This window comes from Nicotiana tabacum, chromosome 7 (genome assembly GCF_000715075.1).
Source record: "Nicotiana tabacum cultivar K326 chromosome 7, ASM71507v2, whole genome shotgun sequence".
Classification (NCBI taxonomy): domain Eukaryota; kingdom Viridiplantae; phylum Streptophyta; class Magnoliopsida; order Solanales; family Solanaceae; genus Nicotiana; species Nicotiana tabacum.
The window spans coordinates 123,326,890-123,340,318 of record NC_134086.1 but is presented as its reverse complement, the minus strand read 5'-3'; the positions used below and the strand labels follow the sequence as shown (position 1 = coordinate 123,340,318).

General features: G+C 33.8%; 2 protein-coding genes across 2 annotated transcripts; both read right to left on the bottom strand.

Moving 5' to 3' along the window:
* Positions 1-6,586: 6,586 nt before the first annotated feature.
* On the bottom strand, positions 6,587-7,189 carry LOC107785256 (uncharacterized). The gene has a single exon (XM_016606518.2). The coding sequence runs from the start codon at positions 7,187-7,189 to the stop codon at positions 6,587-6,589; it is 603 nt and encodes a 200-aa protein (XP_016462004.2).
* Positions 7,190-7,208: 19 nt separating this feature from the next.
* On the bottom strand, positions 7,209-11,909 carry LOC107785255 (uncharacterized). Its single transcript, XM_016606517.2, has 5 exons — positions 11,672-11,909; positions 11,098-11,361; positions 9,818-11,011; positions 7,651-8,085; positions 7,209-7,480 (listed from the first exon to the last, which is right to left on the bottom strand). Exons 1-5 carry the CDS (start codon positions 11,907-11,909, stop codon positions 7,209-7,211), a joined length of 2,403 nt encoding a protein of 800 aa, XP_016462003.2.
* Positions 11,910-13,429: the final 1,520 nt, after the last annotated feature.

Sequence of the window (13,429 nt, the reverse complement as noted above, 5' to 3'; positions counted from 1 at the left end):
TTTGAGAAAGCTTAAGTTGGAAAAGTCAACCAGATGTTGACTTATGTGTTATAGGGCTCGGATGTGAGTTCCAAGGTTTCGGATAGCTTCGAGAGGTGATTTGAGACTTAGGAGTGTGATCAACATGTGTTTTGGAGGTCCGGAGTAGCTTTAGGATTGAATTGGCGAAATTGGAATTTTAGCATTTTTCGGTTGATAGGTGAGATTTTGATATAGGGGTTGGAATGGAATTCCGGAAGTTGCAGTAGTTCCATTGAGTCATTTGGGATGTGTGTGCAAAATTTCAGGTTATTCGGACATGGTTTGGTATCCTTTTTGATCAAAAGTGAAATTCAGAGGATTTTGAAAACTTAGGCTTGAATCTGATGTGTTTTGGTTGATTCGATGTTGTTTGAAGTGTTTTGAAGATTGGTATAAGTTTGGATGGTGGTTTATGATGTGTTTGTACTTTTGGTTGAGGTCCCGAGGGCCTCAGGGTGATTTCGGTTGGTTGGCGGAAAATTTGGAGTTGGGTTGTGGCAGCTGAAGTTTCCCATTGCTGTCATAACCGCACATACGGCTAGGGGACCGCAGGTGCGGTCTCACAGGAGCAAAGGTGGATTCGCAGAAGCGGAAGATCCTAGGAAGGTAGAAACCGCAGAAGTGGTTTTGAGACCACACCTGCGATGGCGAAGGTGCAGAATGTGCATCGCTAATGCGGAAGCTTAGGTATAAGTGAGGACCGCAGAAGCGGTTCATAGACCGCAAAAGCGGAACCACAGGAGCGGGATTTTGGCCGCATATGCGAAATCTCTGGGCCAGAAGGTATAAAACCAATCCTTCGCGATTTTGGAGTTGTTCTTCACAATTTCAAGTCGGTTTTGGAGCTTTTTGGAAGATTTTGAAGAGGGAATCAACGGATATCGTCTGGAGGTAAGATTTTTGAGTCCTATAATCGATCCTATGGTATTATTTCGCGGATTTGGGCTGTAATTAATGGAAATTAAGGGTTTGAATTGGGAAACTAGGGCTTGGTATTGAAGACCTAGACTTGAGGATTTGAGGGGCCATTTGTGGTCAGATTTGGGACTTTTGTTATGTATGAACTCGTGGGAAGATAAGGAATCTATTGATGTAAATTTTATCGAATTTCGAGATGTGGGCCCTGGGGTCGGGTTTTGGTAATTTTGGGATTTATGTTGTAAATTGATTATTTTCGTATGGGCTTCATTTTCTTAGCATATTTTGACGTTGTGATTCTGATTTTGGATAGATTCGACGCGAGTTAAGGCCGATTCGAGGGGCAAAGGCGTCGCAGGCAAGAGTTTGCACCGGATTGAGGTGAGTAATGATTTTAAATGTTGTTCTGAGGGTATGAAACCCCGGATTGCACATCGTGGTGCTATATTGAGGCGGCGCACACGCTAGATGACGAGCGTGGGGTCGTGCACCGTTGGGGATTGTGACTTAGTCCATCCCGTATGACGGTTTTACCGCATATTTGAATGAAAAACTATTTGTTATCATCATGTTTTGGGCGGAATGCCATATTTGGGCCTCGTCCCAACTATTTGAATCCTTAGGGGACTTTTTTTGATATTTTCTCACCGTTTTGACTTTATACTTGTACTCAGTCATGCTATATTCTACTGTTTTCATAACTCAGCCATGTTTACTCTGCTTTAACACTTAAAATGATATATATTTGGGCTGAGCATCATGTTTTACTGTTGCCCGAGTGGCTTATGAGATTCTGACTCAGTAAGGCCGAGGGCCTATGTTGTGAGAAAACACTAATTATGATTATGAGGCCGAAGACCTGAGATTTGTACGCCACGAGGTTGCTTGTTGATATGAGGCCGAGAGACTATGTGATTATTCCATGAGATGGCTTGATATTGTGGTTGGACCGTAAGGGGACCCTACAGGAGTCTACACACCCCTAGTGAGCGCGGGTACCCATTGTGATATAAGATATAGCCCGAGGGGCTGGTTATTGTTCCATGTGTTGCCCAAGGGGCTGATTCTATTGGTATTTTGCCCGAGGGGCATTTCTTTATGTGTTTCCTTTTCTAGTTGCCTGTCTTTTACTTGCTTAACTGTTTAAAAAGGCATTTTAAGAAGCTTAAACTAAACTAAAGTGACTTTGCATATTTTCACTATTTCATTACTTTTACTGGCTTTTACTGCTTCCTTATAGCCTATGATGTGCCTTACGTGATTTCTTATTTCTCAGTCTTCATTTATTATTATTACTCACTGAGTTGGAGTAATCACTTTACTCCCTGCACCCCGTGTGCAGATTCAGGCGCTGCAGGTCCTGCTTGCAAGGGTTGAGAGCTCCCGGTAGATTTCGGAGTTCACGAGGTAGCTGCCCGACGTTCGCAGCCCCGTATTTCTCCCCTATATCTTATTTCTCTTCTCTTGTTAGTGATTCTGTAATAGCTTAGTAGGCTCTTCAGACTTGTAGTATATTGATAGATGCTCATAACTGGTGACACCCCGATGTCGGGCTGTGTTGCTTTTAATTTTGCAAATTGTACTGTTCACTGCTTATTCGGGATTTTATCATGTTAAAGACTTAATATTATTATTTTAATTGCTTAAAATGAAGTGGGAATGTGTCGGCTGGACTTGTCTTCACGAGAGGCGCCATCACGACCGGGTCCGGGTTTAAGGTCGTGACATTCATTTAGTCATATTAGTCATATATATGCTTACCAAACACTTTAAGAAAAGCTTGGTCTTTGGTCATTTAGTCATACTAGTTTTAGTGTACGTGCGTTGAACGTGTGCATCACGTTAATCAATATAAAATATATACAAATTATTAAAAAAATAGCAATGGAGTTAAAACTAAACGCAATATATGTTTAAATGAAGAAAAAGATATTACTACATTGATATAATATATAGCTGAATTCAACATTTTCCGAGTGAAGTTAGTGTAATGAATTCTATAGTATTTATAGCTATAAATATTTTATTATATTAGATACAAATATGCTATGTTGTTATATCTCATCCAACATCTCTTTGTAAACTTTACGTTCATAATGTCGTTATACAAAAAAATAGTTCTTCATTCAAAGTTAATCAAAATTATAGCCAAATGAACCTCTTCTTGTGTAAAAAAAGTTGCCTGAAGTTTTATTGATTTAAGTCTAAATTTACTTCATGCAATAGTCAATACCATCCTAAACTCACTCCGGATGTACTCTGCTAATAACAATTTTGAAATTTCAAGAGTTCACAATGTAGAGGTCAATTTTTCAAAATTATCAGAGGGTGAGGGGGTGAGGGGGATGACAAATTTATAGTTATTTCAAGAGTTCCAAATACATTAATTTAACTTAGGTTTAAAATATTAACTATAGTTGCACATTCACATAGTATGGTGGTAGCTTAATTTATTTCTAAATTAACACCATATTAGTTCAGACTTCTAGAAATTTAAAGTTAAGATTAAATCAAAACTCTTAAAAATTTAATAGGAAAAAGCGAATATACATTGCTGATGGATGTTCCATATTTTAGGCAATCAATTATTGGCAATTTGGAGGAAAAAAATACTATTATATACCTTAGAGGCCAAGAATTAAAAAAACTTTAATGGTCACATACTAAACTCCAAAAGTATATTTATAAAAACTGGTCAAAGAAGGAAAAATAATAATAAAGTAAATTTTAATTGAATTTGAAGACCTAATATTAGGATCTTCTTAAATAAAATTTTAGTTGATTTTGAAGTCCTAAATATTCGAAAAATAATTAAATGACTATTTTGTCTGGTGTGAAATTAATTTTTAAGGATAAAAAAAGGCGAATGATATTTCGATAGGGACTTTATAGTTTAGATATAGATGAATTTAGGCTTGTATAATTTTTTTATTCTTAAATATGATATTGAATAATTATTTTGGGTGCTTAATTGAACATGAATTAATTACTTTATATGATTAAATAAGAATACTTAAAATACATATTTAATTATTCTGCATTGAAATAATTTTACTTAGAAGTTACTGTATTAAATAATTTTAATTTAATGTATGTGATTTTATGTCTCCATTTTTTAATTTTTAATTAGTAATTAATTGAAGTCGTCATTGTTCTCATCTTGACTGTAATCCATTGCATTCAATCCTTTTACTTAGGAGGTTTTTTTAATATACGTTTGGCTAAAAGAAAGGGAGGACGAGGGTGTGAATCGGAAAAAGAAAAAAAATCATGTACCAAATTATTTCTCTCAGATAAAATATATATATATAATTTATTTCTATTATATTGCACGGCCAGAAAATAGTAAATGTCGTTCATCTTTTACCCTTAAACAATAACTTTTACAATGGACAAATTGATAACTTTGGTTAATTTCCTAATGTTTAGGATTTTGAAATCAACTAAAAATTTTTATATTAAATCTTTCCCTATTAAAATAGGTAGGAAGTACTAATATTTAGGAATTTAAAATCAATAAATATTTTACCTTATGTAAATTATACTAATAGACAATACATCCTTTGTGCAATACGTATAAAATCAAGATGAGAATGATGGCGACTTCAATTAATTACTAATTAAAAATTAAAAAATGGAGACATAAAATCACATACATTAAATTAACATTATTTAATACAGTAACTTCTAAGTAAAATTATTTCAATGTAGAATAATTAAATATGTATTTTTAAGTATTCTTATTTAATCATATAAAGTAATTAATTCATGTTCAATTAAGCACCCAAAATAATTATTCAATATCATATTTAAGAATAAAAAAATTATACAAGCCTAAATTCATCTATATCTATACTATAAAGTCCCTATCGAAATATCGTTCGCCTTTTTTTATCCCTTAAAAATTAATTTCACACCAGACAAAATAGTCATTTAATTATTTTTCGAATATTTAGGACTTCAAAATCACTAAAATTTTATTTAAGAAGATCCTAATATTAGGTCTTCAAATTCAATTAAAATTTACTTTATTATTATTTTTCGAATATGTAAGGATTGAATGTAATGGATTACAGTCAAACCTCTCCATAACAGCCTCATTTATTCCAAAATTTTACACTGGACAAAATAGTAAATATAATTATATAGTTGTAATATATGTACAATTCATGTATAATATGTATAGTTAAATTGTGTATACTTTCGAATATGTAAGGATTGAATGTAATGGATTACAGTCAAACCTCTCCATAACAGCCTCATTTGTTCCGAAATTTTACACTGGACAAAATAGTAAATATAATTATATAGTTGTAATATATGTAAAATTCATTTATAATATGTATAATTAAATTGTGTATAGTTGAGGAAGTTTCATAAAAAAGAAAATATTGCTTGAAGAATAACAACAGATCATCATACAAATATGTTTCTATGATATTGCTATGTTGTGGTGGTGAATCTTACCTAATATCTCTTTATAGACGATGTTCTTGGTATATGTTCCTTTTTTTCGCTTCGGCTGCTAGGTCAAGACTAAAACCTTTGTTGTTGACATAGATATTCCCCTTGAGAGTGCAACATATAGTTGTCTATGCGAGAATATGTGTTGCGGTAAGTACATTCCAACATTAGGTATTGTTTGTCCTTGTGCTTCATTTATTGTCATCGAAAAGCTTAGCCGTACTGGAAATTGTTTTCTGATGAATTTGAAAGGGTAACCTTCATTTTCTGGAGGCGAAAGTTGAATTCTGGGAATAAACACATGTTTGGAAGCATTTTCGCCCATCATTATTTCTGCATGGATGACGTTATTGTCAAAGCCTCTACATATCATTCTTGTACCATTACATAAGCCATTTGCCGGGTCCAAATTTCTTAATAACATGATCGAAGCATTTTTCTTTAAAACCAACCTATCAAACAACAAATAATATCTCTAAACATAACAAGCAGAAGTTCAGGTTATCATCCAAATGATTTCATAATACTCTTTCTTTTCTTTTCTTTTCTTTTTTAATTCCTTTAGCTGCTTTGCAAGCTACCAAGATAATTAGAATTATTCATCCTTGATGTCCATTTTTTGCTTGATTTTGAGTATAAAAAGGCGCACAAGGAAGACGACAGAGAAATAGACATACTTTATTACAGTAACGCTAAAATTACCGGGTCTAAGGATGAAGTATGTTACTTTGTCTTTATTTCCTTGACAGTTACGTAGAATGTTTCAAACAGAATATTTTAGAAATTATAGAAAAATCCAAAAAAAAAAAACCCACCCTTCACACAAAAAAATAATAACCTGCAAACTCTAAAATATTCAAATAAATCTGCAATTGTAGATTGTAAAGATGAAGTTACTGTATGTAATTGTATATATTTATATAATTCCCAATTCTCATAATGATATACTATTTTTTTTGTCTATCCTGAATGTTACATTTGCTATAAGTTTCAAATATTGACTTCAATAACAGAACTGAGTACTCTTAGAACTAAAAGGAACACATGCAACTTTTGTGTAAAACTCTGAAGGAAAAATTGTATAAGATGAATTTGCATGAGTATACATAATAGGATTACGGTAAGTTTAATAAATTTATCTCAATTAAAAATATATCGAGAGATTCTTTTTATATTTTCAGTTCTAGTACACAATGAATTCACAGAAAGATAGAGAATAGCAATTTGACACAAACCTGTGTGGTGGAAGGCCACTTGGTGTTAAAGTATTTAAGTACTTTTCCTGGTAGTAGTTGTTAGTATCATCCTCTGCGGAGTCAAAAATCAAAAAAGTTTGGCTTTCACCAGGAAATTTAGCAATTAACATCTCATTTAGTTGATCAACATACTCATTTCCGCTAGCCAAGATAGCCCTTTCTGTCATGTATTTTGCACAACTTGACATTTCATCTAGAGATGAAAATATTTCTCTTATTAAATTATCTTCACTAGTACTATCACCATCATGTTTGACGATTAAATTTTCTGGAAGAAGGACCATATCATCTCTTATTGTAGGTTCCTCTCCATTACCGATCCGTAGTAAGAAATTGCTGAATGTTGGATCTGCTCTTGCCCTCATATTTCTTATTAATTGAATCTTTTTTATTTTATTCCACAAATATGATTTTACCAAGCTTGTATTTACTGTTTCATCTCTGGTAGATTTTGGAACTACTTGTAGTACTTGACAAAAATCACCTCCGAAGACCATCACTTTTCCACCAAAGGGTTCATTAATATCCATTATATCTCTGAAGCTCCTATCAACTTTCAATCGTCTGACGATTGGTCATAGTTGCTTCATCCCAAATTATTAGCTTTGATTTTCTTATCAATGTAGCACCACCACTCTGTTTTGACATATCTGTGATCGTTGTATCAGTTGTCTGAAGAGGGATGTCGAATCTAGAGTGAGCTGTACGACCTCCGGGTAAAATTGCAGATGCTACACCACTTGTTGTCGTTGCTAAAGCTATCATGCCTCTTGATATGAGATTTGCAATCAATGCACGATATAGGAATGTTTTTTCAGTTCCTCCAGGTCCATCCACAAAGAACAATCACGCTCTGCTAGAGTCGACTCTCTCTAATATAGTCTTGAAAGCTTGTTCTTGTTCAGGATTTAATTTTGGTTGTGCATCAAAATCTTCGAGCGATACATTTATAGACCTTTCATATATTATTCTTTGCATTCCGATACATTACCATTATCCCTCCTATGATCAAGTTTAGGTAAGTCATATTTGTCAATTTTCTTGCCCATGCTCTCTAAGAAATAATTGATGCTCTTCAACGTGCATTGGAGTTGAGCAACAGGAGAATTATCATGTATTTTTCTAAAATCTTCTGACATATCTTCGTAATAGATTTTCCAGAGCTTCTTGATGTCCGTTGGATTACAATGAACCAAAATTGTTGCAAATAAATTTCTCAGCGCTGATGGCTTTTTGAAGAGGACCGCTTCACGTAAGCATTCTGAAATACTGTTGTCTGATTCTAATAAACCTCTTTTCTTTGCAGCTTCTTTGAATGTTTCACACTCTCTTCCATTAACAGTTAGCAAGTCATTAAACGATAAGGGTCCTCTGACGTGATTCAACAATAATCTCAAATAATACCTTTCACCTTCTCTAGGATTAGCTATAACATTGAGCAAAATTCTATATTAACTATTGAGACTAATCATTATCATTTATCCAGATAAAATACAGCAGGGTACAGACTGTCAGTATAATGTTGCCAAGTCAATGAATGAATATATTCTTTCTTTACTTAAAAGAAGTGTCGTTATTTAAACATGTTGGATTCTGAATTCTTGTTGAAGCCTTAGAATATTCTTAGCTGATAAGAATTGAAATATGTTTATCAAGAAACGTATAACACCAGCTTCTAACTTTGCTGTAGACAAGTGAAAATAGTTTTTGATAATTTTGCATTATACACATTTGTATATATTATTTTTGTATGCAGCACAAAAAATATTTTCCATTTAGTATCTTCATCACGGTAACTTCAACTCGGCCATATGCCAAAAATAGATTAGGCATTAGTTGAAGTCATTGTATCGTATTTTATTTCAATCAATCGTGTAACAAAGCTAATGGATTCAGCTCTAAGAAATAATGATGAACTCTTATAGACTGCTATATAGCCATATTGCAGTAAAAGGAATAGGACCCCCGGAAAAAACTATCTAGATTTACGTAAAAATAGCACGGTGTAGTCAGTTTTTGGACTGATCATTCAAAAATAGCCAGCCTTTACGAAGTCAATGAAAAATAGCCATTATTTTGCTGCAACAGAGACCGGTCCAGCATAATATACTAGAGTTTGGTGCACCTGTATATGAACTCCAGCATATTATGCTGGACCGGTATACTTTGCTGACTCCAGTATAATATACTGGACAATTATACTTGCTGGAACTCCAGTATATTATGCTCGAGTTCTAGTGTACTTATGCTGGAACTCCATCATATTATGTTGGAGTTCCAGCATACTTATCCTGGAACTCCAGTATAATATGCTGGCATATTTTTCGGGCTTTGAACAGTGTTTTTGCTCAGATTTATCTTTACATGAAAATTGGCTAAATTTCTATTACTTTTGAAACTGGGCTATTTTTGAACGACCAATTGTAAAGCTGGCTATTTTTGAATTTCTCCCTAGATTTACTGATTCTTGTTCTTATTTGATTAGAACTTTAAGTAATAGCCCGATTCTATTTTGCATAAATAGTTCCAAAGGACTCGTATTTGTTTCCAGACTATAAATCACAGCTTCGTTATACTTTTGACTATTTTTGCGCTGGCGTCAACCTGTCATTACCCTCCTCATTTATTTGGGTTTAGGATTGGCTACATTCTGAAACTCACATTTATGTTGTGAATTTTCTACCCCTGACTTCTGTTTTTTGATGGTCTGTATATCAGATCCTTGACTGCGTATTATTTGGTTGATGCCTTAATTGTTTTAGTTTATCAAACAGAAAGTGCCCAATCCTACAAGACTAATATTGTTTCAAATTATTAACTTCATCAAGATTTATCTGAAAGAGAATAGATAGATCATCTTACCAGTAGCAATTAGACCAATAACTGTTCTTGTTTTTCTTTTTGTCCATATCTTTCCCTGTGAGTTCCACACATAATACTCTTGAAATTCTTTGTATAGGTATTGTCGTGATCAGTATCCCTCGAGCATGTCCGAAAATACTCCGTGAGCATGGTTAGCGTCGCATATTCCCACGCAATCACATTTTGCAAATTTTGCTTGCTCCAAATGCACACTGTGTATTGCCATTTCACAAAACTTGTATAGTTATTTATTTCATCAAAAGTTTTAATTAACCTTGTTAGAGATAAATATTTACTTGTTTGTCTATCCGGGAGATGTAGTTGAAGGTTAATGACAGGAGGTTTTATTTCACTGAGATTGAATTCATAAATTCTCCATAGTGCTTCTGGCGGAGACATCCAACGTGCGTCTTGAAAATTTTGGATTTCATCAACTACTTTTTCGCCATCATCTGATTCAACATAAACATCATACCTATCATGCCCTTTATATTTATATATATACTTATAGAGATACTTGATTGCTTTCACTCCAGAGCAAGACTCCACATTAATATGACAATTGTATCTAGTTAGTAAGTAAGGATTATATGGCACAACCCACTGAGTATTCATTCTCATGCCACGAACATTTACGGTCTTTCCATCATTTCTTCTCTTATAAATAGGGTATCCATCCTTTCCTTGTATTGATTTATTACTAAATGGCCTAGGATAGTGATTCATGCATTGACCATCCTTCATGCATGAATTTGTTGGATGATGTTTTCCACATGGACCATGCATCATATGCTTGACAACTAAGTCATGCAAGAGTGGATATTCTTCTTCATCAGGAAGTTCCGTAGAAATAAACTTGTCATATTGGTCTGCTGATATTATCTTGTACCCTTGTTCAAGTATTATCAAAAGGTGTATGTGTGGTAGGCCTCTTTTTTGGAATTCAACCACAAAGACATGTGCCGCAACAGGACCAAATATTTTTTTCTTGAAAATCCGATCCTTTAAATCTTGTAATTTTGCCCTAAAAACTCTAGTCACTAAGTCTGGTCTATCTTCTGCAAGTTGTCCTTCGCATAGATTCTCCTTGATCTCCGCCCAATCGGGATTACATATCCTTGTGATAAATAAATCTGGTTTTCCAAAATGTTGAACCAAAGCCATTGCATCCATATACCTACGGCGCATATCTCTAGGGCCTCCGATGAATGATGCCGGCAATATTACTCTTTGGCCAACTTTATCTCCTCTATATTCTGCAGCCATGATACTATCAACTATACCTTGCAATATTTCCCTTATAAGTAGTGCTTTCTCTAATCTAAAGAATTCAAGGCTTGTTGTTTCTAACTTGATATACATGTCAATCACAAATTGCTGCAATAACCGTCCGCACAATAGTAGTATTGTCTTTTCTCCTTTGCGTATTTGAAATTTATAGCAATAATACTCTCTAGAAGACACACATGATTTAGATTTACGACGTACACCTACAAAAATAAGTCATATCTATTAGTGTAGGTAATATTTAAATAAGAAAACTAAAGTGATACGTAATTTAATTGCAATACTTTACCTTGCTCCTCTTTGTGAAACACCTCATTAGCGGACGTGTATGTTGGGACATTCTGGCTTACATTAGCAACTTCAGATGTACTTGCACCTCTTTTTGATTTATATTTGTGCATTCCTTGGTGCCAGCCAACCTCTCCATTTGGAAAAAGCAGAGGATATTGGAGTGGGCCATAGCAACCATAATAATGTTTGACTCTATATTTGTTGCCGGAATGCTCATGAACAATAATCTCTCTATCGAATGGTACATTTGGATTGTTTCCATCTATTCAAATTACAGCAATTTGATCTACTGATGATTTGTTGTAGACATGTTGATCCAGTGTAGCATTGGCAACAATTCGAATTTGTAAATCTTGGAAGCTTGAATGATCCTTTAGCTGGCAAAAGAATTGTGCATAAGGGTTCCCATCCATTAGCTGCCTAATTTTTGTCACAACTTCTTGATAAGTTGGCTTCTTGCAATTTTGAAATCCGATTGCATAATTTATTGTCCGTGTCAAAAAAATATAACTGAAAATAACATGGATTATCCTCATGTAGAAGCAATGACGGAAGATCGTGATAAATTTGACCTTGTGCCTTAAAGGTGTAAACTCCTTTCCTTGAAGATGCAAGTTCTTTGTCAAGTCTAACACCAAAAGACGTAAATGCAAATATACTATTATATGCTCTAATGTTTCGATGGAACTCTTTTGCTTCGTCTGACTCGTCAACAAGTAACTCGTATAATTGTATTGAAACTTCAGTATTTACCAATCTTACTGATTCCTCTCCGCAACAAGATGTTGGAGTTTCATGCTGAAACCTCATAGCGTGACAATGAATGCAATCGGGAACATTTTCCAACTTCTAAGTACAGGATGTAGATGGTTTAGAGACAATTTCACCTATATTAATGTAGCCAAATGTTATGAATAATAGAAGGTAATAACTCGAACACAAATAAAATGTAAGTAATTTTGCTGGATAATTTAGTACTGCATATTACCTTCAATTTCACACTCTTTTGATAGAGCCTTCAAAAACCAATTTATCCTGCATTGCTTCCTTGGTCTTCTTTCTTTAATATCAATATCTTCTATTGATTGAGTCAAGATTTTCCAAAAATAAGAAGCATATTTTAGATCCAAAGTAAATTCTACTAATTATATTTAAAATAATTGACGACATGCGAAGGTTCATAAATAGAAGAAAAAAAAGACAAGGTCCTTAAAAAACAATTATGGAAAAAATGATGAAGGTATCGGTGAAAGCTAAATATGAGAGTGACAAAGCCGTCGCTACGGGCGCCACAACTATAGCATTTAACGCCGATGATTTTAACCTCCGTGCTTCTATGATCGATGCTACCGTAGTCAACAGTCCAAGCTTAAATGGCTTATCTGTCTGAATAATTGGTATCCTACATGGACACTTGCGGAATAGGCTATATGAAGATCGGACAAGGTGCATGAGGACTTGTTCCATTTGAGTATGAAAAACATAAGATGGTCAATGACCATACTATTAATTAAGATGGACTCCACATGCTGATACGTTATGTTTTTCAAAGGCAAACTTCTCAAGCATCTTTGACATTCTTCTATGGTCAATGGTTATACTATATATGTCAGAATGGAAAAGCATCCACAAGAAATGACTAGTTTTAACTTCAGATGGTAAAACAAAACATTTAATGCACAACATATCAACCACCGACAAAAATCATACAGACGATCAACCAGAGTTGTATAAGTACCAGGGCCTTCACAGATATGATAACCACACTTGTTAACTGAAATCAAATGTGAGTACGTAAAACTACGTAAAGGGGAACGAATTTATAGTAGGATTTTAGATGGATAATGGGCCCAACAATTAAATTGATTTATGTTATAATAAAATAGAATTTCATTTGCAGAAGTTGCAGTAAATAAACATTTTTAGCTTATAATATTTTAGTGGAGCCAAAATTATTTAAAAACAATTAATACACATACATGAATAAAAGTGATTATGTATTGATCTGTTGTAATATGTTAAAATATGCAGCTCGAAGTGAATTTTGCCAAGGAAACTGCTATAGGCTAATAGTAATTTTACCTGAATTTTCTTCTTCATATATATTGTTGTTTCCATAATTTGACTTTGACGCATGTAAAACATTATATTTGCTAAATCTCCGAATGGCATAAGAAACATTCCTTTGATCTATACATATAGAAAGAACTAATTTTTTTTAACATTAATGCCGCAATTAACAAAATTATAAAGAACATAATTTGTTAATTATGTTTATATGTACCTTGTTTTTCCATATGTGGTTAATGAATAATAGCCCGTGGAATACA

What these genes read in the sequence shown, in the direction of transcription:
- LOC107785255 (XM_016606517.2), bottom strand. Translation starts at nt 11,909, where the DNA reads ATGAGGTTTCAGCATGAAACTCCAACATCTTGTTGCGGAGAGGAATCA. An exon ending in TTACACCTTTAAGGCACAAG is followed by an intron (nt 11,362 to 11,671) that starts GTCAAATTTATC and finishes TAATTTGAATAG; the next exon opens with ATGGAAACAATCCAAATGTA. An exon ending in TCTCCCGGATAGACAAACAA is followed by an intron (nt 8,086 to 9,817) that starts GTAAATATTTAT and finishes TCAATGTTATAG; the next exon opens with CTAATCCTAGAGAAGGTGAA.
- LOC107785256 (XM_016606518.2), bottom strand. Translation starts at nt 7,189, where the DNA reads ATGGATATTAATGAACCCTTTGGTGGAAAAGTGATGGTCTTCGGAGGT.